The 23777-nt window shown below is 37.0% G+C and overlaps 1 protein-coding gene across 1 annotated transcript in view; it reads right to left on the bottom strand.

Annotated features, from left to right (window-relative positions):
- The window catches only part of unc-13 (protein unc13 homolog), a 1156644-nt gene that overhangs the window by 243528 nt on the left and 889339 nt on the right, over window positions 1-23777 (bottom strand). Inside the window, exons 26-27 of the mRNA XM_090416011.1 lie at window positions 21004-21089; window positions 6319-6445 (exon numbers count right to left, since the gene is read on the bottom strand). Coding sequence (XP_090272137.1) covers window positions 6319-6445; window positions 21004-21089 — 213 coding nt within the window. The remainder of the gene's footprint in view (window positions 1-6318; window positions 6446-21003; window positions 21090-23777) is intronic.

Below are 23777 nucleotides of genomic sequence, written 5' to 3'. Positions count from 1 at the left end.
GTTAACAGAAATTTTGCTGGCTTTCTTAAATTTCTGTTCATACCAAGTTTTAGTATGATATAAGGAAGAGATTCCTTTCAACGATTTACCAAAATTATTAAATTTGATATGTTGTTTGTTATTTTTTTGGATTGGAATCATGTATCACATTTCACTAATAAAAAGAAAGTGATAGGTGCACTGGATTCGGTACATCATAGAGTGGATTGGAGGCAGGGTTGGGAAGAGGATCCTTGGAGAAGTTAAATATATTCTTCAGTTTTGTAAGGGATTTAAAGATGGCATTAAGGTTGTAACTGTGTAGCATTCTATTTATTTTTTTTTCTGATATCCCTTTAAATGCATGAAATAGATATGGAACAATATCTATGTTTTATTGTAATGTATATTATTTTCATTTTAAGTTCAGATTGTGAAGAATTTTATTGATGGCATTTTTGTTATGGCCATTCTTCATAAAAGTATTTGAATAATTTGTAATTCATGCTAAAGAGCTTTCTAGAGCAAACTTACTGGTTTTTGAGGGTGTTTAATGATTCCAACGTTTTTTGAAGGGTAGTGTGTTAAGTGTATAGACATATGTATTGACCAGCATGTGTGGATTTGCAGTAGATAGTGAAGGATAGACTGTCTGAAGCAAGATATGACAAATGTATCTAAAAATGGAAATGAGTTCTGGTTTTCAATTTCAATAGTAAATTGTATCTATTTGTGTTGTTTGCTCAAAATGTTGAGGAAAGTGTTTAAAGTTTGGCAACTGTGTGACTAAATAATGAAAATATTGTCAATATATCTAAGACAAACTGCGGGTTTTAAATTAGAGACACCTAGAGCACACTGCTCAAAAGCATCCACATGGCTAGCCTAGGTGGTCAAGTGGTTAATGTGTCCACTATCCAACCAACAGGTCAGGAGTTCAAATCTTGCTGTAGGCATGGATGTTTGTGACTATCTTTAGGTAAGAGATGAATTTCATCACCAAGTGTGAAATCATCACTACTCTGCTTATTGGATACATTAAGTAGCTTGAAAAATTCCATGTTTGATCTCTAGAGCAGGGTTTTCAAACTATGTAAAAAAAGAAAAAAAAACTTCTCGTATAACATGGATGTTAGGTTCCACAGAAATGGCGCGTTATATAAATCACGTTATGCGAGAATCAGATCACATAGAAAAAGTAGTTAGGTTCCAAAATCGTTTTTTTTTTAAATTATATAAACAATGACATATTCAACAAAATTTTCTTTTTATTTAATTCAGGTAATTCATGTAAGTTAGGAAAACATATAAACTATGAAACAAAATACATAGTATATAAACTTGTAAAAATACAAACTGTAAGTAAACTTCATTGCCCATAATGCATAAATGTTTTAGACAAAATAAAATAAAGTGCATAATTTAATCGGCATCACTGTCTTCAAAACGAACATTTTGTAGATGTTCTTTATTTACGAGTGGCCGGATGTCGTCATCACTTGAAATCTCTTGGGCATCATTTGTATAATTCTCATTGCCTACTTTGCTGGTTTAATTATCAAGAAGTCAGTAATAAGACCTTGCTTACCACTATGCTGCATTAATGTTCATAATATGGAGCTAAATAAATATCCAATTGTATCGTGAATTTTCCAAAGCGCTCTATTGAGGGATCATTATCCGTAAAATAACTTCCTAACTTTCTTTCCAAGTGCAATCCTTCTGCTAATTTCTTTAAATTGAATTCTTTAACGGATTCATCACAATCAGAATCTTTGGCAGAACTTTCCCTGCCATTTGTTTCAACGTCATCTATTAATTGTACCAGTTTCTTCTAATTTAAATCTATTTCCCCATCAATTAATTCATAAATTTCATTTTCAACCATATTGCAAAATCCCTCTAAGTGGCCATTACTATAAAAATAAAATTTTTACATAAAAAAGCATTACATATTGTATGTAACTCACCAGAAAATAAAGTGCTCAGCTTGAGAGTAACACACTTATGATTTTTAATGTGCTTTCCTGGCAGAAAACAAAGATAATTTTCAACAATAAACACTTTATATATGGTAAACAATTGATGCACATGCATGCTAAAGGGTATTTCCCCTAATATAAATTCGCTACTTATATCTACATGCGCGATATGGACAGACACAAATTTAACGAAGATAAAATTTGATTTTTAAGTCACGCGGTGAAAAATATAAAAAGATAAAGGGTTACTACAATTTGTGGACCGTGTTGTATAAGTACCGCTTTGAACAAGGGTTACTACAATTTGTAGACCATATTATATCAAAACCGCGTTGTATAAGTAATGCATTATACGAGGGTTACTAGGGGATCTCCCCCCCCTGAGTTTCAATACACTGAACAGGGGGCTCTGAGTCTGCATAAATTACAAACTTTTGGTAGCAGTTTTTTCTTACACATGCAAGCTGAATGGTATACAACTAAGCTATATAATTATGGCGGCATGACCAATAGAGGTGTCAGTTCTTGAGCCATCAGTATAGATAGACAAGAAATCAGAGGGTGCTGATCTATGTGCATTAAACAATAGCAGGTAGACAAATGATGGAGTGTGAGCCTTCTGTAGTTGACATGAGACATTGCAGGATAGAGTGTAAACCTGCCATGGATGGATGTTGAGGTGAACAATATGTTTCCTGCAAAAGCACACACATACTGTCTTCTGCTGAGAAAACTTAAATCCGGTTCATACCCAGGAGGAAAGATGGTTAAGGGCTTGCTGCAAGTATCTTTCTATGATCCTCAAATTTCAATATTTACAGTTGCAAGTTTTTCTGCTATCAAATTAACTTAGACTGCAAATTACGTGATAGTTAAGTAAATGACACGCATGGGACTTACTCCATTCAGAGAAAGAATCAGGAGAGATCTTTACTGGCCCCGTGATAAGACTATATATTATTTGAAAGGCAATAATATTCATTGATAATATTAGAATGTTATCACTTACTTTTGATAATCTTCTGATATTCTTTTATATTACATCCATAGCCTTTTCAGCTTTTTTAAAAAAAACTTGTTCTTTTGGTTCAAAATATTACTTCTCTGGTTCCACCAATACAGCTACTCAGGACTTGATGACCATGTTTTGAGCACCCATCACAGAATACATTGGAAGAAGGCCACTCTATTACACTGCAGCCGATATAAGCATGAAAGACTATTCATTGAATCTGCCTCAACTTTGAAAATCTTTCCAAATCTCAACAAATTTGGATGCATGGGACTGTTCCAAATTTGGGATGCATACATTTTAAGATTGTCAGCTCAACTACTCTGCTAAACTTGTGTCCATGAAAGGACCTATAGAAAAGGTATAGTGCCAAAACAGAGCACCCATTGGAAAATAACTGAAGGACATCTGTGAGAGAGTGGTCACCTATTAAGTGGATCACCATCTTCTGTATGCTGTCATCAAGAATTCTTAGGGAGGTTTTGGACCCAATACTCCAAATGTGTGAATATCAGGATATCTGAACACAAGGACTACATCCGGTTCCACCAATACAGCCACTCAGGACTTGCTGACCATGCTTTGGACAGTGCCATCACAGGATATGTTGGAAGAAGGCCACTTTATTATACCACAGCAAATACAAGCATGAAAGATTATTCATCGAATCTGCCTCAGCTTTGAAAAACTTTCCAAACCTCAACAAATTTGGGTGGATGAGACTGCCCCATATTTGGGAAGCATACATTTTAAGATTGTCAGCACAACTAATCTGCTAAACTGGTGCCCATGACAGAACCTATAGAAAAGGTATAAGATTTTAGGATTGTCAGCCCAACAGCCAATACAAATCAATTTAGCCTACTAGACACCATTTAGGACTCTAAGCCTGACTTCAGCCTTTATTCAGCCTCTTTTGCTTGGTGTTAGTGCCTGCATGCACATATCATTGTTTTTGTGATCCCTGATGATGGCAATCTAACACTGTCAAATATAGGGAGGTATTAATTAATGTTTTTTTTTTATAATTAATATTCTAGTATACGTCATTTCCTGAAAAATTAAAAGCTACATGTAACCAACATATAAGCTAATCTACAAGAATTAGCTATCCCTCCAATTTCTTCCTTCTTCCAACCATGTAAGAACTCAAGCAGCCACTGACCAACACTGTACAACTGCAAACATACCAAACAAACTTTTCATCATTTTCCTTCATTCCAGCCACCTCTGTTCTTCGGAACAATCTCTCCACATTGTTTTTTCCACTGAGTATAAACTCCAACTAAGAAACACATCAATAGATTACTCGTTTCTTCTTAATTACTCACCAACACATGGCACTGTTGGGTTATAGGTCTTGTGACCTTTCATGTAAGAGGTCATCATAAAAATTTAAATAAAATTAAATTAAAAATATCAGGAAAGTGATATGATCGCCGAAAGTTTAGAAATGATGGAAATATGACAACCATATATATTTAAAAGATTGACTTCTATTTGGGTTTGTAGGTCAGAGTTATTTCAAACTAAGTTATACCAACTAGTTTCGTCAACTAAGCTGTTGGCTTCGTCAGGGTAAAAGATATATAGATGTAAGACCACTTAAACGCTAAAACTGTAAATGAACCGAATATAATAGCATTTTTACAAAAAACAGAAGAACGCATACATCACACACACACAGAGCGTGTATGATCTCACTTGTTATGTAGGAACGTTCTATAATTTGTAGCAAAATTTAATTCTGGCAAGTTTAAAGATCTAATGAGGGTCTTCCAGATCTCAGGCAGAATTAATCATTGGTTTCAATTTAGGTTTTGTTTTGAATGAATAACTGTTGTGGCTTCTTTTATCATTTGGGAGTGGAAATCCTCCTCTAAGCAGAGCATGGAGCTTTTGTCCCATTCTATGGTATGTCCTAGAGAAATGAAAGGCTAACCTCGATTTCTCTAGGACAAACCATACCATAGAATGGGATAAAAGCTCCATGGCCTACTTAGTGGAGGATTTCCACTTGTTTGCTCATGTTTGGTAAAGGATTAAAACAATAATAAAATTTCTTTCATGTATAATTTACTTTCTATTCCTTTCATAAATTTTCTATAACTGCCTCTCATTCATATTTTAATAATAATATGATTATACACTATTTTGCTATTTGTATATGGAAAAATGATTTCTGCATTGATTTAGCTCTGAATATCTCCACTAGTGAGATTTCAATAAAGGTAGAAACCAGCCTAGGTAGGGATCCTTCCTATAATGTATGGCAATATGTCTATAAGCAGCATGCTACACATTTTGAGGCTAATGAAGCAATCTGATGCAAATTCAATGACCTTCATATACAGTATAAAATACTTTGCGATCAAACTTCTATTCATTGCTGCTACAGTAAAGAATTAAAATAAGAAAATAATTTCCTTCTGGAAATTTCTGATTATATCTTATACAAATATGTGAATGAAAGAATTTAAGGCTAATATTTGTTATTAGATAATTATTATTACACCATCCATGAAGTCAGTAGACTCATCATGAGAGGTTCATTCAACTGACAACATATTCATCATACTGAATCTTAAAATCCTTAACACTCCCCTGCATTAGTAATGTGTTCCATTCACCCACAATTTTCCATGTAAAAAATCTACTCTTCATACCCCCTCTTCACCACATTCTTATACAACTTCTAGGGATGGCCTCTAGTTCATCCCACCTCGCTCTCTACTCTTTTTATAATCCCCTCTGGATTAATCTGATAAATCCCCTTATCCATTTAAATGTCTATCATATCATCTCTTTTTTTCTACTATCCACCAAACTCTAATCTACATTTCTTTAATCTCTCTCCATAGCCAACATTCCAGAGCCCTAATATTGTCTTAGTCACTCATCTCAGATCCTCTCCAATGTTTCCACATCACACTGAAAACTACCAGAATGACCAAATGAACACCAGGTGACCAAATCTGAGCACAATAGTCTAAGTGTGGTCTGACCAGTGCTTTGTATAGTGGCACAACCACCTCCTTATCCCTATATGTTATTGAGCTTCTTTTCATAGTGGCAATATGATGTGCAGTCTTTGCAATGCTGGAAATATATCCTCGAAACTTTAATTTAGTGTCAACCACCACTTACAAACCCAAATCTCATCAATTTCCTGCAGTATGGTGCCATCATTATAATATAAGGTGTTAATTCCTAAAGGGAATTAACACCAGCAGTGCTCTTTATAATTCTCCCAACTTTTCATCATAAAACAACTGATGATGATTTCAGTCAACATGAAATATCATTTATAAACAAATTATTTCCAGTTCTAAAACAATTACTTACGCAGGATATTCAGGTACAGTTTCTTTATATGGAGGAACATCTTTTACATAATTATTATAGAACCACTTCACTTTAAAATGTAGATTCATGTAAGCAGAACTTTTACACAATCTATGTTGCTCATGCTCTGCAAATAAAATAATTTTGATTGTAGGAAAAAAGTTCATTTTTTTTTTCTAGTGGAAATAAAGGAATATATCTATAAACATTTAACATATAACATAATACAAATTCATACCTGTTCTTTTAAAGATGTGTAAACAATCTTATTATTAAGTAATAGCTGAAACTATTTAAATTTACTACTCTAATGTAACAATTTATAAAATGATGCATTCTATGTAATTATTAATTATTAGAATTATTTAATTATTAAGCTTCATATACAACATAAATTTGATGTAGCATATGACTTTTGGTTGGAAAAGATTTGGATTCCCATCTTGTCTAAGACTTCAGAAACATTTTTAATACCTGTTAAAACTAAGGCCAGCTAGCTGGCTGTTTACTGAGATATGGAGAAATATAAGGCAGTTTTCTGCCTTATTTTTCCCCAACAGTATTTTTCTTAAATTGCAAATCGGACAGATAATCCACATAATTAACAGATAAAAATAAATTTGGTTTGTGTAGGCTTTTTTTTTTTTTTTTAGGCTTTTCTGCAATGAGTAGAATGGACTCTGTGGATCAGATATTGTTGGAGAAAGTTTATTATTTTTTTTTTTTTACTTTTGGTCAGAATGTAAGTTATGTTAGACAAGAAATTATATTAAAAACTTGTTGCATTATATTCTTGTTTTTATCCTTTATCCAAGCAAAAGTTTATCTATTATGAGAGGCTAAGGTTGGTTAGCTAATTTACGGTTTACTGGTGCAAGGAGAGCAAAGGTCATACCATGCCAAATCAAAGGTTATAGCAGTACATAATGGTAAGAACTAATAGTAGTATAATTTAAATAACCTACTTAAGCAATTCATTATCTACACACAAACAGAATTTATAATCAAATGTGTTAGTATTAATTAATTTTTTGTAAAATGGTAATAAAAGTTTCATGCAATTTGATTGAGTCTGATAAGATCCCATCATTCAGTATCATCAAATTCCTGACATGTACAGGATATTATGATAGTACTACATGAAAAGTTACATCATTACTAACTTCCAATCAACAATTTTTCTCCAAATTAATATGTTATCAGTCAAGACTCCAATACTATCAGATCTTATATTTCTGTCTTTTAAGGCACTTTTTATTGTGGTCTTCCGCTGGGTCTTTTTCCTGTCAGAATGAAAAAAAAAAAAAAAAAAAAAAAAAAAAAAAAAAAAAAAAAAACTTGTTTTGCTAATCTTTTCTCTCTCCCATTCTATTTAAGTGACTGTAACGCCTGAGATTAGCTCTGTTAACACATTCCTAAATACTGACAATGTCAAGTTCTTTCCTAATATCCTTATTTTAATATGATATTGTCATTGATGTCATCTGTTCACTCCCCTAATCTTGCTCAGAACTCATACCTATAGTCTCCAGTCTTTGATCAAGTGTTTTATTTCTAACCCAGCTCTTCGATGCATAAGTTAAAACTGGTTTAAACACTCTTTTATATATTGTAATTTAGTATTTTGACTAACTTCTCTCTGATAACATCGGCTTGAGTGCATATGGCTCAGCTAGATTAGTAAATATTTCATTTCACTCTCATATGAAGTGCTGGCACTTGATGATATGACAAATGGTAAAATGTATGTAGCATTTTTCAAACATGGTGGGTCATCAGCCATCAATAAATAAGAGTGTGCAAGATGACTGCAGCCTATGCTGAGCCTAGCAAGATCAACCTCCTCTCTTCTGTTTCTAAGTTGACTAGACTGCCAATGCTTAATTTCAGGCTTAACCATGTGCAATTTATTTGTCAGTGCTTCTTGCCATGATGACTGCCAATGGGTAATTATCAGGTAACCAAAAAAGTTCGTGGGGTTTTCAGTAGAATTCGCTGCGGTCTGCAGATTGGTTTGTAGAGCACAAATTTTTACGTGCGTCATAAGGCAAAGATATGCATCAGTTAATTGGTGTGTACTTTTTTTCTGTGACTTTGAACCCTTTTAAAATGTCAGTTGAACCTGGTGTAATTTGGGTTGCTTGCTTTACGAATTTAAAACCTGTCACAGAGGAATTCTATAATGTGCAGTGCTGGTATTGTTATCAGCATTTATGACAATAGCTTGCAAATCTGTTTAACACACACACACACACACACTAAAGGCTCTATGCCAATCTAACATATAATACTGAGTTTTCTAATGTAGAGAAAAAATACTAATCATGTTGGATATTTTGGAAGAGAACATTTTTAGGGGATAGTTAAGATACAACTGTTTCTGAAGTGACAGAGTAGGTTGATTTGCTTCATTGTAAATGCTTTGAATGGACAATGTGCAAAAAGCATCAGTAGTTATTCATATGGCCTGATGATAGATGGGCCCAACCTCAAAGCATCACTCTTTTTGCAGAACTGTAAACTTGAGTTCCTATAATCCAGCATTAACTGTATAAGTGCATGATAAAAGCAGAGAAAAGAACATAGGTCCACACCCCCAATCTGTAGAGGACAGGGTGTGAAGTATATTTAATGTACTTTTGCATTTTCCCCTAAGTTGACAAATGTATGCAACCAATGAGAGCTTTCTGTCAAAGGCGAGTACCAAGAATTTTGTCTCAAGTGCTACTGAAATAATATTTTGTCTCATTCTTAAATCAGGATCTGGACGAATATTACATTTTCAGCAGAAGTGTATACAGACGGTTTTGTCTACTGAAAACCTGAACCCATTACTAGGAACCCATGAAAGGATATGATCGACTGCTTGTTGAAGTTATCTTTCAATTACCCTCATATTACAGGAGTGACAATATATTCAGAAGTCATCAACATAAAGAGCATTGCCTACTGTGGAAGGAAACTGTTCAGCAATTAAGTTGACTTGGATAGCAAAGAGTGTCACACTTATGACAGAGCCTTGAGGAATACTTATTTCTTGATGATACAGCCAAGATAATGTTTCAAATTTGACTTGGAAGTTATGGCTGGACAGAAAGTTTTTAATAAACATAGGAAGGTGTCTCCTCCCCTCAGACCAAGATTAAAGAGGTCTTTTAATATGCCATATCTCAGACTCTGTCATAAACTCTTTCCATCAAAGAAGACTGCAACTAAATGTTCTCATTTCGGGAAGGTGACTCTTATGTATGTTTCTAAGTGGACCTAATGATCCAACATTGAATGGTGTCAATGAAATCCATGATATGTGCCAGAGAGAAGTTCATTGCTTTCTAAGTAGCAGAGAAGTCTGCATTTTTCTACAATGTCTTACAAAGACAGCTAGTCAGAGCAATAGGTTGAGAATTGTTTGCTTGTGATTGATCCTTTCCTGGTTTTGAAGATGGCAATGACAATTAATTTTCACCAAGAATCCAGAAACTCTTTCTCTATAAGCATTCTGTTGTAGAGTAAGAGAAGGAGATCTAGATGAAAGACTGAAGAAAAGTAAAGCAAAGAATATAGGAAGGAAAGAACAAGAGGAAGAATAACAGGGACCAGCAACATTACGGGAAGCTCTCCTCCACTATGAACAGCTATCCCATGAGGAGGGATGGAATACTGGATCAGTATACTGTCAAGTCAATGCCATCTATATACAAGTGGCTTAGTTGTGAAGATATGTGATTACTTTATATGATCATAGATATAACATTCATAGTGTTTTATCTATGAATAATTCTTAAGCATTATCTGTTTAGGATTAATTTTTCAGATTACATTAAAACTAAGGCTGTGAAGCCAGTGTATTAGATCCATAAATCATGTCTGTTTTTTTGTAGAGTCTGCAAGTTTAAAAGGAAGAAAAATCTCAGAAGTAAGAAGAAAAAATAAACCAAACAAAACAGCCATTTTTATGAGTATTAGTATTCAGATATAAATATATTTTTTGTCAATCACTATTAATTTGAGCCCAAATAAAGTATGAACTACATCAGAAAACCATTTCATGTCAAACAAAAACAAATTGAAATAAGTGATATGCCCTCTATAACCAGACTCAGAATGATCCATTCTGGAAAATGGAACATGTAGAAATCCTTAATTTCAAGCACTCAAGTAGAAAAGCATGGAGCCTTTTACACAAGCTGAGTGAGACTACAGGTGTATTCAAGAAACAACCTGAGTTACACCAAATGTGATTACCAATCATATTATTAATATTTCAAGAATTATGAATGGTAGAAAGCATACAAAACTTATTAAAGCAGAACTTAAACTTAAATCAATCTATCCATTGGAATCAGAATTTTTGAGATCTTTCTCTGTTCAAGATATTGATTTAGTTGAAAGACATAAAATATGGAAAGGTTCCAGGGTTTTGTTGGCATTTGTATGGATTCCTCCTGAACTTGGGAACAAATGCAAACAAAGGCTTGCACGATTTTTTCTGATATTCTAAAACTAAAATCTTACCAAAATAAGCTAAGAAGACAAAAATTATTGCTCCACTAAAACCTGGTGGTAACCTTAGTTTGTTAGTTTTTGTAATCCTCTAATGCTCTACACCATCAAGTCTAAATGAGGCGAACAATGAAGTGGTACAAAATCTGGACAAATTTGACAATACACTTAATTCATCACTAGTAAAAGGATGGCTAGTTAAATTTATGATTCATTTTTCATGGACAAAGCTGGGTGGTAGCTGAACGAACTGACAGCTTCTTTGTTCTAATAATTCAAACTTAAAAATTAGTAGTTCAACAAATAGTAGAGTTTCAAGTTCAGAGATTTAAGTGTTATTAGAAAAGAAGAGCTCCTTAGCATAATGTACTGCACACACACACAATTTGTTCTTCTGAGTCTTTTCTATTAGAAGAATTAAATAAAATAAAACTTACTCTATTACTTAATAGATACAGTAAAACCTTGAGGAAGTGTGAACACCACCACCACCCTGCTTTTTGAAGCGGCTTCTGCTGCCATGTTTCATCCCCAGCATAGGGCCTCTGGTTTCTGCAGTTTGGGTGATGGCCTTACTGGGCATACTCATTATACTGTTATCGTTTTGAATTAGGGAGCCAGTTTCTGCCCCATTTGAGGGTACAACAGTACACTTTTTCACAGGCTGGCTGACAGATAGTGCATGGGACCAAATCCAATGGTAACACACCTATTGGAGGCTTCCCAATCAGCTGGAAAATAATCCTGTGCTGCTTACCCTACCAGGTTATGCTTGGAGGGAGACCAGGTCAATGATATGCAGGAGCATTGTCCAAGGCCACACTTGGACTGGAGTCTGGGCCCTCCCTGTGTGTGAGTTATGTACACAAGTCCCTCATCCTAGTTGCATGCTTTTCTCTTTGTTTTCTGAATCAACCACCCACCCTACATATGAAAGTCAATTATAAAAATACTAGAGTTTCAGCTGCGATACAAAAAATCTGCCATAAAAAATAACAAAAAAATTTTTTTAATATGAAAAATATAACAAAAAAAAAATTTAGAACAAATAACAAAAATATGCCCAAACCCACCCAAAATAATACTGGGACTTTTTCCAGTTGGAAGCATTTTTATGTTCATTTTGCCAACGTTTGGGACATTAATACAGACTCCAGTACTGCAGTCCATCTCGGCTATCCTGGCTGCATCTTACCCAATGCATTTCGCAGGAAGGCTGGGCATGTGCTTTTGTGAATTCTGATATCCTCGCCGTGAGGGGCTATCCAACTTAGAGTTCCCACTTTTTGATCTGCTCTGGCTCGGGGTTTCCTTGCCTCACTTTGACGCATTTATTTGCTGTTCCTCGCTCTGGCATTCCTGTTTCCCTTTTTGGCTACCTGTTAAGAAGGGCAGCAGTCCTCCTGGCCTATCTCACCTACCTTTTGACTTGGACCATGGGAGGATTTGGAGGGGCTCATGTTGTCACACTTGATTCTGGGACATTTGATCATGCCTAGCAATGGAGTCACCTGGGTGGGCTGTTGTCTTGTGGCCTCTCTACTGCACTCTGTCATTGAACTTCCAGCTTCTTCTCATCAGATTTCCCTGTTGGCACTGAAGTGCCTTGGGATTCTGTGCTCTCACCCATGCTCTTCCTGCTTCACATCAATGACCTCCTTTCTCTGACTTCAAATCCTATTCACAGCTTCACTGATGACAGTACTCTTCATCATTTGATAAACCTTGCAGTACGCTAATGTTAGATGCTCAGGATCTTCCATTAACAGTGACTTGAACACTGACTTCCTCAACTTCCTGAAATGGGGTGAAGACAACTTAGTAAATTTCAATGCCATAAAAACTCAAACTTCCTTATTACAAGTAAGAAAAATCCTTCTTCATCCCCTTTCATGATAATGTTCCAGTTTCTTTTCAAGATCAACTTTCTCTTCTTGAGTTGACTGTCACATCTAAACTACCTTAGCATATAAAAAAAAAAAAAGCTAAGAAAGAACAGAAAAGTGTTCTTTTCTGTTCTAAACATTTCTTCTCTTCCTCTCAGCTCCTAACACGCTACAAGTTACAGATGCATCCAACTTCCAACTTTGGAATACTGTTCTCACATATTGGGGTGGAGCACCTTCCCTCACAGACTCCCTTCAGTCACTTTATCATAGTCATTCTGTTCCAGCACTGTGCCTTTTCTATAGTTATTTTCATGGGCATTCTTCCTCTGAATTGGCTGTTGCCATTCCTCCCTTTCTTCCAACCACAGAACAACTAGAGCAGCCACTGGCCAACACCCATACACTGTTCTGCTTCAAACACACTGAACTAACTTCTCATTACCTTTCTTCATTCCATCCATCTTTCTTCTTCTTCTTTGGAACAATCTCCTCCATACTGTTTTTCCCACTGAGTATAACCTCCTACTCTTTAAGAAACCTTTGAACAGGCTAAATTTTCTCCTTAATCACTTACCCACACATGACACTGTAGTGTTATAGGTCTTGTGACCTTTCATGTATGGGGTCAATATATATATATATATAATACACATACATATAAATGAGACCTTCAAACCAGTCTGAGTTGTCATCTTTCTTACCATCTACGAAAGATAGATTATCACCTCTATCCTTGCTCGGTGTTTATCAAAGACCTGTTCTTGTCATCTCTGCTACTCTGGACAGACTGGCTCCTACAATTAGAATCCAAGAACATCAAGATTATGCTATATTTTTGGAATCTGAAGGTTCTGGCCATGTTTCTCATACCATTAACACTAGACAAAGAGTTCACTGGAACCATACCAAGATTCTATACTATAGCAAGTTCAAATCTGATCATATGTTTTTTTAATCATGTGACGCCTTATGTCACCATCCTAATTTTAATCAGACAGACTGTATGCCTCTGTCCCTAAGTTTTGGGAAGAGACTGCTGTTGTGTATAACTTTTAAAAATTAATTATACATCTATACCAACCTCTCTGAACTCTAGTGTTTCATCCTAATGTACAGCTACAATTGAGACATGTGATATTATATGCATGCTGTATGACTTGTTCTTGTATTCATAATTGAAATCTTGTTACCAATTCTTCTGCCTTCTCCCCAAATGAAGCTCATGATATATTGAGCAAAATATATAGGAGTAATAAATTCTATTTAATTTTCTCTTACATCCATGAAGCCATTATTTAAAACATTATATTATGTTTAAGTGATGTCTCTATTAAATGTCTAGTAACATACTTCTGATATTTAAAACAGTGCAAGGGGTTTAGAATGTAGATCCTAATTGGGCAGTTCAGACATCTTGCTCTTACAGATGTTGTTGGTTTGTGTGTGTTGAAAGTAAGGAAGTTATCTCTCATGAAAATCAGGTGACTATCCTTATATAAGTATTCCCCTTAATCACACATGCAAAGTTGTAAATCATTTAAACTGACCTCAATCTATGATTACTGACTACTGCTCCCCCCCCCCCCCAAACACATTTAATAGCAATCATATATTGAGGTAAATGTATAAAGTATGACAGGTAAGTGAGCCTGATGAGTGAATTTTAGGAAATGTAGCTAGGAAATCTTTTGGGAGTGAGTACCACTTATTTGGGAAGAGTAAATTCATGATGCAAGAGAGGAGAACACTGACAAGTCAGGAAAATGTAAGTATTGAGAGGACTGTTGAGGTAAGTTCAGTGGTGGAAGGTCAGATGAAAGAAGGAGATCTCAGAGTGGAGCATGTTCTTCAGAGGACAAAGTGATTGAATGATTGCAGAAATGTCACATGACTGATAGAACTGAGACAAGAAAAGAACAAGAGGTGCAAGGTGAGAAACAGGAACATATGACAAAGTAAGAGAAGAAGGGTAAGGAGATAAAAGTTTTTTGATTTTGATAATTCTATGCAAAGAGGAGTACCTAGCAGAAGCATGATTAAATCACATGTGAAAAATTAATAATATTAATGAAACTGTCAAGATGCAAAAAAAAAAAAAAAAAAAAAAAAAAAAAAAAAAAGTAAGGTGAAAGAGTTGATGGTTTTGGAAGTAACATACTTCTGATATGTTACTTCCAACTAGTTGATGTCATGTCCAAGAGTATCTTCTCTCACTGCACATCCCCACTATATCCTTCCAACTAATCAAACTTAGGAAGACTCTCACAAACAATGACAGTGACACTGCAACAAAAGCAAATCTCTCTATAAACTTCTTCTTCTTACTAAAAGGAGGGAAAAATAAATTTCATATTGTATGAGGGAAAAATTTTCCCTCATACAATATGAAAAATATTGTATGATGGAAAATATCAAAGAATTGGAAGAAGTGAAAAAGAAGAGTGAGAGAGTGAAGACTGTGAGTCCATTGCCATGGTGTGACAGAGGTAAGTAGAACCTCCCTTCTGCACAACTATCGCATTGACTCAGTGCAAATGAGTCAATGTGATGTGCACAGTAATCCAGTTTTCATCTGGATTACTGTGCACAGATCTGGTTACCTGCATTTCTTGGAGATATGGAAGTGATTAAGAGGATTCAGAGGTGACTGATCACAATAGTGATTGGTCTATACCAGCAATTTTCAACTGGTGTGGTGCAAAAGATTCACAGGTGTGTTGCAAGATTTTGATATAAAGGAATAAAAATTGATGTAAATGAAGTTTTTTGTGCATTTTACCTACAAGTATATGAGGAGTCGTAATGTTTATATTGCATTGAACAGAACTGTTAAGAGTAAATTCTCACTGATGAAGCTGAATCAGTTTCGTTGTTTCAATGGTGTTAAATTTTAGTAAAAACTATGAGTGCTGCACTTTTAAAATGTTACAAGGCCAGTAATTCCAAGTGATGCCTGTATTTTATTTTAACTGGCAAGAGTAAATTCATTCATTTTTTTTTAGAATTTGATTGTTTTTTAAATTTTTCTTTTTATAAGGATCCATTCAACATAGATAAGTTTCTAATTAGAGTTGCGATGGGGGTTCATCTTTATTTGAAACGGTCGATATATTTCTTAATACTTGAATGGGGTGCTGAGAGCTTTTTTTTTTTTTTTTTTTGGCATTTGTCTGAACTTATTCTTCATTGAATTATTAAGTTCTTATGGACTTGCCTTGGTGACATGATGGGACTGGAAAGCAACACCGGCAGAGATGCATAATATTTAGCATTTCCCTGTCAAGTCGACCCCTGCCTTCCTGCAATGTGGCCACAAAAGGGGCTCTGGCAACACCAGCAAGTATTCCTGCTACCAAGATACCTTCCTGGTTGGAGGAAATGTCAACTAGACACTAGATGGTAAATGTTCTTCATTGCCTATTGAAATACTACTGCCCAGCTTATTTGAGGCAAAGTGGCAAATGCCAGAGTTTGGTCTTCACAGCAGGGATTCTGGTTTCTGTCCACAATCCCCCCCCTCCCCCCTGTGCAGTGTGAGTGATATCCTTCAAGCTCATGACAAACATACTTAGAGATCCATAACCTCCTCCATTTTGAAAGTAAATCAGTTAAAACAGTGGTGCGCAGGCCAGCCACCAGTTAATCCATAGGCCTGAACCTGTCAGTAATGAGTCAGGAGGATTCCCAATCAACTGGTGCATAAACCTGCTGCAACATACTCTGTCAGATAATGCTTGGAGAGGGAGTCTGAGTAGTGGTATGTGAGGGGAACTGTTAAGGCCATGTCAAGGTGTAGAGACTGGTTTCTCTCTGTGTTGATGTCATGTCCAAGAGTATCTTCTCTCACTGCACATCCCACTATATCCTGCCAACTAATCAAACTTAAGAAGACTCTCACAAACAGTGACAGTGACACTGCAACAAAAGCAAATCTCTCTCTCTCTCTCAAACTTTTTCTTCTTCTTTGGTACTACAGCCCCATGTAAGGCCTTGGCCTCCCATTTTTGGGTTTCATAACTCGCTACAAGGTAGTGTCATTACCCCCATGCTCAACCATGTGAAATTGTCTGTGAAGCATTGTGTTTTTAAGACCGGTTTGCCTGCTTTGTAGGAGGAAAAATCCCAGATAAACTGGGGAGAAAAACCCTGCAGTCCACGCCCAAGACCGGCTAACTTGGCTATGTCTGAGAAAGATCCTTAGCTCCTCACGTCAGCGACGAGAATCGAACGCAGGACACTCCTTTCCCAGGTATATGGTTACGAAGCGTGTAACCACTCAGCTAACTGAGCGGACCTCTCATAAACTAATCCCATCAAAAAAGTCATATCATACACTCTGACAGAAACCAAAACTGAGCTACATCTATTACTGTCCACCTCCAGTGCCCAAACTGCACACTTCATGATTCTTTTCACCACAAGGGTGGCACTTTTGTCTCAGAGAATGGCTAATTTAGAATCCTCTACTTTTGACTTTCTCTGGCTTAAGGTTTCCTTGCACCATTTAGTAATATTCATTTGTTGCATTTACCAGTCTCCAAACACTGATAACCACTCAGATCTCTTCATTTCTTTGCATGAAATTCGACTGCCTGCAGTCCAGCTAACCAAATAATGACATCATATTCCTGGGCAACCTCAACATTCACAAATCCAACTTGCTACCCTACTCCATCACATCAGGATAAGAGATAGAGGTGGAAGTACAGGAGAGCAGAAGTTGCATCCAGTGACCAGAAGTTATGGCTTCCATTTGGACAGTAGGAGAGTTTTCTGCTGCAGCCTTTATGAAATCGGATTTCGATCTGCTTATACTGATTTGCATATGTTGTGTGCTTTGACACCTCAAGGGAGTCCATGATGCCCCATACAGTAAGCTGTATGGGGCATCAAGAACTCCAGCTTCATATTCTGCTTATACCAAAGCACACAACATATGCAAATCAGTCATCAGCAGATCGAAATCCGATTTCATAAAGGCTGCAGCAGAAAACTCTCCTACTGTTCAAATGGAAGCCATAACTTCTGGTCACTGGACACAACTTCTGCTCTCCTGTACTTCCACCTCTATCTCTTATCCTGATGTCACCACTGTTACTTCACCCAAAAATAAAGCTGACCTCCTGGCATCACATTTTACCTCGAACTCTTGCATAGATAACCAAGAGAAATCACCTTCTACCATTCTGGAATCCAAGCATCGTGTTACCAGAGATAGTTTTTCTACAAAAATATATCAGAAAACTATTAAATAACTTGAATGGTAAAAATTTTTCTGGTCCTGATGGCATCTTCCCAATTGTTCTCAAACACTGTGCCCCAGAGCTAACATCAATCGAGCATCGTCTCTATTTGTATTATACATATCTGATACTTATCCCAATGCATAGAAGCAAAGTCATATCCATCCTATTCCAATAAAGGAAAATAGAAGTCTACTGTCAAACTACCAGCCAACTGCCATCACCTCTGTCCTTTCAACTGTGTGTGGCATTGAAACCTACTGAACAAATTGCCATCTATCGGTCTTCATGCCACTCTCTTTAATTGGTAGCCAGCTTTCTCTCTGGTCATTCTCTGTGTGTCATGGTAGATGGCTCTATCTCTTCAAGCTTCATCACCAATGCAGGAGTGTCTCAAGGCTGTTTCCTATCACCTACTTACAATAGCCACTAATCCCATTCACAGCTTTGTAGATGATAGTACTCTCCACTCATCCTTTTTATTTGACAAACCACGAAGTACTCTAACATCCAAGGGTAGAAGATCGTCTAAAAAGTGCCTTAAATATTGATCTACATATTATCCTCCAATGGGGGCAATGACAACCTCGTTATGTTCAATGTTACCAAAACACAGTCTTGACTTTTCTCGCTCACTTGCTCTTATCCTAAATAATACACAAATCATCAGACAAGATCAGATTTCTGTTTGGACTAACATTTACCTCCGGTTTTTCCTGGCATAAACACATCACATTAATATCCTCCTCAACATCCAAGAAGCTTGGCACACTCTTTCGTTCAAGAGGCTATTTTACCCAACCAACTCTTCACTACACAAATCCCAAATCCATCCATGTTTAGAATACTACTCATAAAATCCTTGATGCCATCCAGAGGCAGGCAGGCAATTAGACTTATAGATGATCCCCTCTTACAGATTAACTTAAACCTCTATCTCATGGGTACAGTGCTTCAGCACTTGTCTATTCTACAAGTATTCCCATGGCCATTGCTCCAGTGAACTGGCATCCATCATTCCTCCATTTTCTGTTGCACTGTTAATACAAGAGCTGCAACTGCCCAGCACTCCTTTACCATGCAACTGCAAACACACAACACCTGCTTTTATTTCATCTACCTGTCCCCTGCCTGCCAAGCTTTCTACATGAAGTATTCCTGAACTCAACCTGCAACTGTTAAAAAACTTCTATCTCATTCCTCCTGTGCACCCTTCACATGACACTGATGTGCTTATAGGTCTCTCAAATTCTCATGTATGGGATCATTATAAAAATATTAAATAAGAAATGTAATGTTGCAGTTTACAAGTGATTTCTATTTATGACTATTGGCATACTGCTTCTTATCAATTTATTGCTGCCATTTGTTTCTCTTAATTTTATATTAAATTATGAAAAGTGTCTTTTGAGAGGAACAAGAACACTTTTCAGCAAGTTATTGGAACTCCACATTCTTTTGACATTATAACCTTCTTTCCATGAGAATTCTTCACAATATCCAAGTTTCAGTTCATAATAATTATTATTATTATTAAGGGCGACTCCAGGGAGTATCTTAGACTCATCGAGGGAGGCCCTAAACATCATGTCCACACAACTATACAACATTCTCACAGTATCTATCATACCTTGCCTTGAACTCGCTCACCGTCATAGCACCCACAACAGTCTCTGGCAGCTTATTCCACTCATTTACCACTCTAAAAGTAAAGAACCCAGCTCTAACACCCCTGCTAACCACACTCTTGCCCAGCTTCCATAGGTGTCCCCTAGTTCTCCCACCACCAGTCCTGATTTCAAAAATATCCTCTGAATTAATCCTAACAAAACCCTTTAGCAATTTGAATGTCTCAATCATATCTCCCCTTTTCCACCTATCAACTAATTTCTGCAACCCACAAATCTTCAACCTGTTCTCATATGGTTCATTCCATAGACCTGCTATCATCTTAGTCACTCGCCTCAGGATCCTCTCCACCTCCTCCCCATCAAGAAGGAACCTAGGTGACCAAATCTGGGCACAGTAGTCGAGATGAGGTCTTATTAAGGCTCGGTACAGAGGTACAATAACTTGCTTGTCTCTGCTCATCAAGGTATTTTTAAACAACCAAGTGAGTTGATGAGCTGATTTAGCTACTTTTGCAATGTGCCCCCTAAACTTCATCTACCTATCTACCAATTCTCCCAAGTCTCTGGCCTCATCAATCTCCTGGAGTAGAGTTCCACCAATGTGGTATACTGCTGCTAATCTTTTCATCCCTCCAAAATGCATAACCTTACATTTTGGCACATTAAATTGACATCCATTCTCCTTAGCCCAGAACTCCAATCTATCCAAGTCATCCTGCAAGATTTTGACATTTTCTGTATTCACTATTGCCCTACCCAACTTTGCATCATCAGCGAACAAATGAACTGTTCCTCTTAGATCCTTCCCTATATCGTTAATGAACAAATTAAACAGCAGTGGTCCAAGAACAGGACCATGCAGCACACCACTAGTCACAGGCAGTCTTTTGGACTCTACTCCTGAATAAACTACTCTTTGATATCTCTCCATCAACCACCCACCTATCCATCTCACAACCCTATATCCATTCCCATATGTTGTAGTTTAAGGATTAGAATTCCATGTGGTATCCTGTCAAATGCCTTTGCCAGGTCCAGCAGTATCACTGTAAACCCATTACTCTTAATCCAGTTCAGCCGTCACCTTGTTATAAAACTTGAGCAAGTTACTGAGGCATGATCTACCCTTCACAAAGCCATGCTGTCCCCCGTACAGTATCTCATTTTCATCAATCCATTCCTGTATTTTTCCCTTGACTACTTTCTCCAAGACCTTGACAATGATACTACGAACAACAATATATAATATTAACAACATCTAAAGAATAAAAGAAAGAGAAAGGAAGTGGCAAAAATGATTGAGATATAAGAATACCCAGATGACATGAAATTTCCTGTTAAATTAACACAGTAGCTCAATTTTGTATAATATTATATAAAGCAATATAACATATAATAAATTAGGAGAAAAATTCCAACCTTCCAAAGCATACTTCATATCCACAGCAAACAAACTCCACATGGTAGCAGCACTAAGTTGGCCCACATTGAGTTCTTGAGGAAATCTAAACAAATGAATATGTAAAGTAAACAAATAATCTGCATAAACTAATTCATCATTGTATATTTATAAATTTAAATTCATAAATGATAACAGTGATAAAACATCAAACAATGTGCTGGCTTCCCTCCATGCAGATGAAAAGCTTATGATGATCAGTTCAAGTCAAGACAGTTTTCTTCTGTCTCACAAAGTGTATTCTCGAAAGTGTGGATTGTAAGTCCAGATTTACAATAGTGTTTTTTTTTTATCCTATTTAATGTTGGATAAAATGCAGTAAAATAGAAAAAGCTATGCTGCATTAGAAATTTTTTTTATTTAGTATGACAATAAAAAATTATATCAATTTATCCAAAACTGAAACAGACATAAGTTAATAGGGTTATATTACCCAAGGTGATGTCAATAAGATTTTTCACAGAATTGGGGGGAGACAGGAAGGACAGGAGGTCCCCTACCACACACAGCTCATCACACCATGCCTTAAATGCATTCAGTGTCTCCACACTGGGTAATGGACTCTAATCCTTTATACCACTCTCCATGCAAAAAACCTACTCCTCACCCAATTCCTACTCACATCCTCCTTATACAGTTTCCAGGGATGGCCTCTTGTCCTCAGCCTGTCTCTCTCTCCTTATATAAAAATTCTCATCCACATTACTCAGATAATAACACCTTTCCAATCTATATGGGTACATACATACATACATCTTCAAGGCCCACCCTTCCTAATTGGGTTGTGGGGGGCAACAGCTGCAAGAGGAACTTCCAATGGCCACAATCCTCTGCCACCAAGCTCAGGTGTTCTGGTGGGATTCCCAAATGTGTCCACTCAAGGTTTTGGATATAATCTATCCAGCGAGTCCTTGGCCTCCCACCCTCTGGCTTGGCAAAGAGGGCCTGCTGAGGGAGCCTCTCTTGTGGCATTCTGACCAGGTGCTTGTACCAACGTAACTGTGATCTCTCAACACGGAGAAACAGCGGTTGAGTAATGACGGTTTCCCGAACTGCAGAGCTTCTGACTCTGTTGAGTCTTGTCAGCCCCGCAACCCCTCGAAGGAACCTCATTTCAGCCGCTTGGATTCGTGTCCGCATTCTTTCGGTCATTACCCAACTCTCATGACCATAGGTGAGGATGGGGACATAGACTGTATTGAAGATAGCCAGCTTTGCCTTCTGGCTTAACTCCCGCTTCAACACTACCGAACGGCCAAGCTCCCGCAATATTGAGCTTGCTAAGCCAATTCGAGTATCTAGCTCTATGTCCCATTTTCCATCATTTGTGAATATGGACCCGAGGTATTTAAACTTCTCCACCTGCCTCACTGGGACTCCACTTACATGTAGAGTGCACTGGATGGTTGTCTTGAGACCACAAATGTTTCAGTCTTGGCCGCACTGATCTTCATTCTGGCGTCTGCACAAACAGCTACAAACCTATCCAGGGTCTGCTTAGCTCTTCCACAGGCTCTTCTGTGGAAGAGCTAAGCAGAACTAGGTCTTCTGCGAAAAGCAGACGTTCAATGCTACATCTTCCAATTCTGACACACTCACTGCCTCGACTGTGCCTATCAATCCAGTCCATAAATATTATGAAAAGGAGGGGTGACAGAACACACCATTGGCAGTGGCCAACGGAGACTGTGAAAGGTTCAGACTTTGTGCTGTTTACCCTGACACAAAACTCTGGGCATTCATACAGGGACTTGATGGCAGCTAATAATTGCCCATCCACTCCATACTCCTGTACCACTTGCCAAAGCTTATCCAGAGGAACCCGGTCATATGCCTTCTCCAAGTCCACAAAACATGTGTAGACATTGTAGAAAGTATTTTACCTTGGGTATAATAAATGTTAAAGATGCCAAGCTATTTTAAACCTGGTTTTACTCCATTTCCCAAGTAAACAAACGAACAAGTCAAGTTTGTGCCTGCATGTATTTTCAAGTCTAGCTGACCCCTCAAAGTAGTGCAAGTCAAGGCAACTCATGGTAAAGGTAGAATAAGCTGTGATCACTATTCTCAATATTTACCCTTAATGCACAGCCCACATCTCCTTGAGGAGATGTATGATGCTATGTATTAAAGCAAGGGGTCACTACCCAGACTGGTTTCGACCTTTATTGAGGTCTCATCAGTGGGAGCCAGGCTAGAAATATCAAGATTTTAGTAATACGGAGCTTATAAGTATTTGGTAACTTGTTCTGGTAAAATACTTATAAGCTCTGTATTACTAAAATCTTGGTATTTCTAGCCTGGCTCCCACTGATGAAACCTCAATAAAGGTCGAAACCGGTCTGGGTAGTGGCCCCTTGCCTTTAATACATAGCATCATACATCTCTCAAGGAGATGGGCTGTGCATTAAGGGTAAATATTAAGAATAGTGATCACAGCTTATTCTACCTTTACCATGAGTTGCCTTAACTCACACTACTTTGAGGGTCAACTAGACTTGAAAATACGTGCAGGCGCAAACTTGATTTGTTTGTCTGTTTGCTTACTTGGGAAATGGAATAAAACCAGGTTTAAAATAGCTTGGCATCTTTAACATATGTAGACATTCTTGGAATATTCCCAAGATGTCTCAAAGGACTTGCCTTAAAGTGAAGATTTGGTCAGTTGTGCTTCTACCAGGACGAAAGCCACATTGTTCTTCCTGGAACTTTGACTCAACTATGCTCCTGCACC

Source organism: Typopeltis vanoorti, chromosome 3 (assembly GCF_054136105.1).
Source record: "Typopeltis vanoorti isolate ZY-2024b chromosome 3, IOZ_Tvanoo_1.0, whole genome shotgun sequence".
NCBI classification, from domain to species: Eukaryota; Metazoa; Arthropoda; class Arachnida; order Uropygi; family Thelyphonidae; genus Typopeltis; species Typopeltis vanoorti.
Note: the sequence above shows the minus strand (reverse complement) of the source record. Positions and strands in the feature narration are given on the sequence as shown.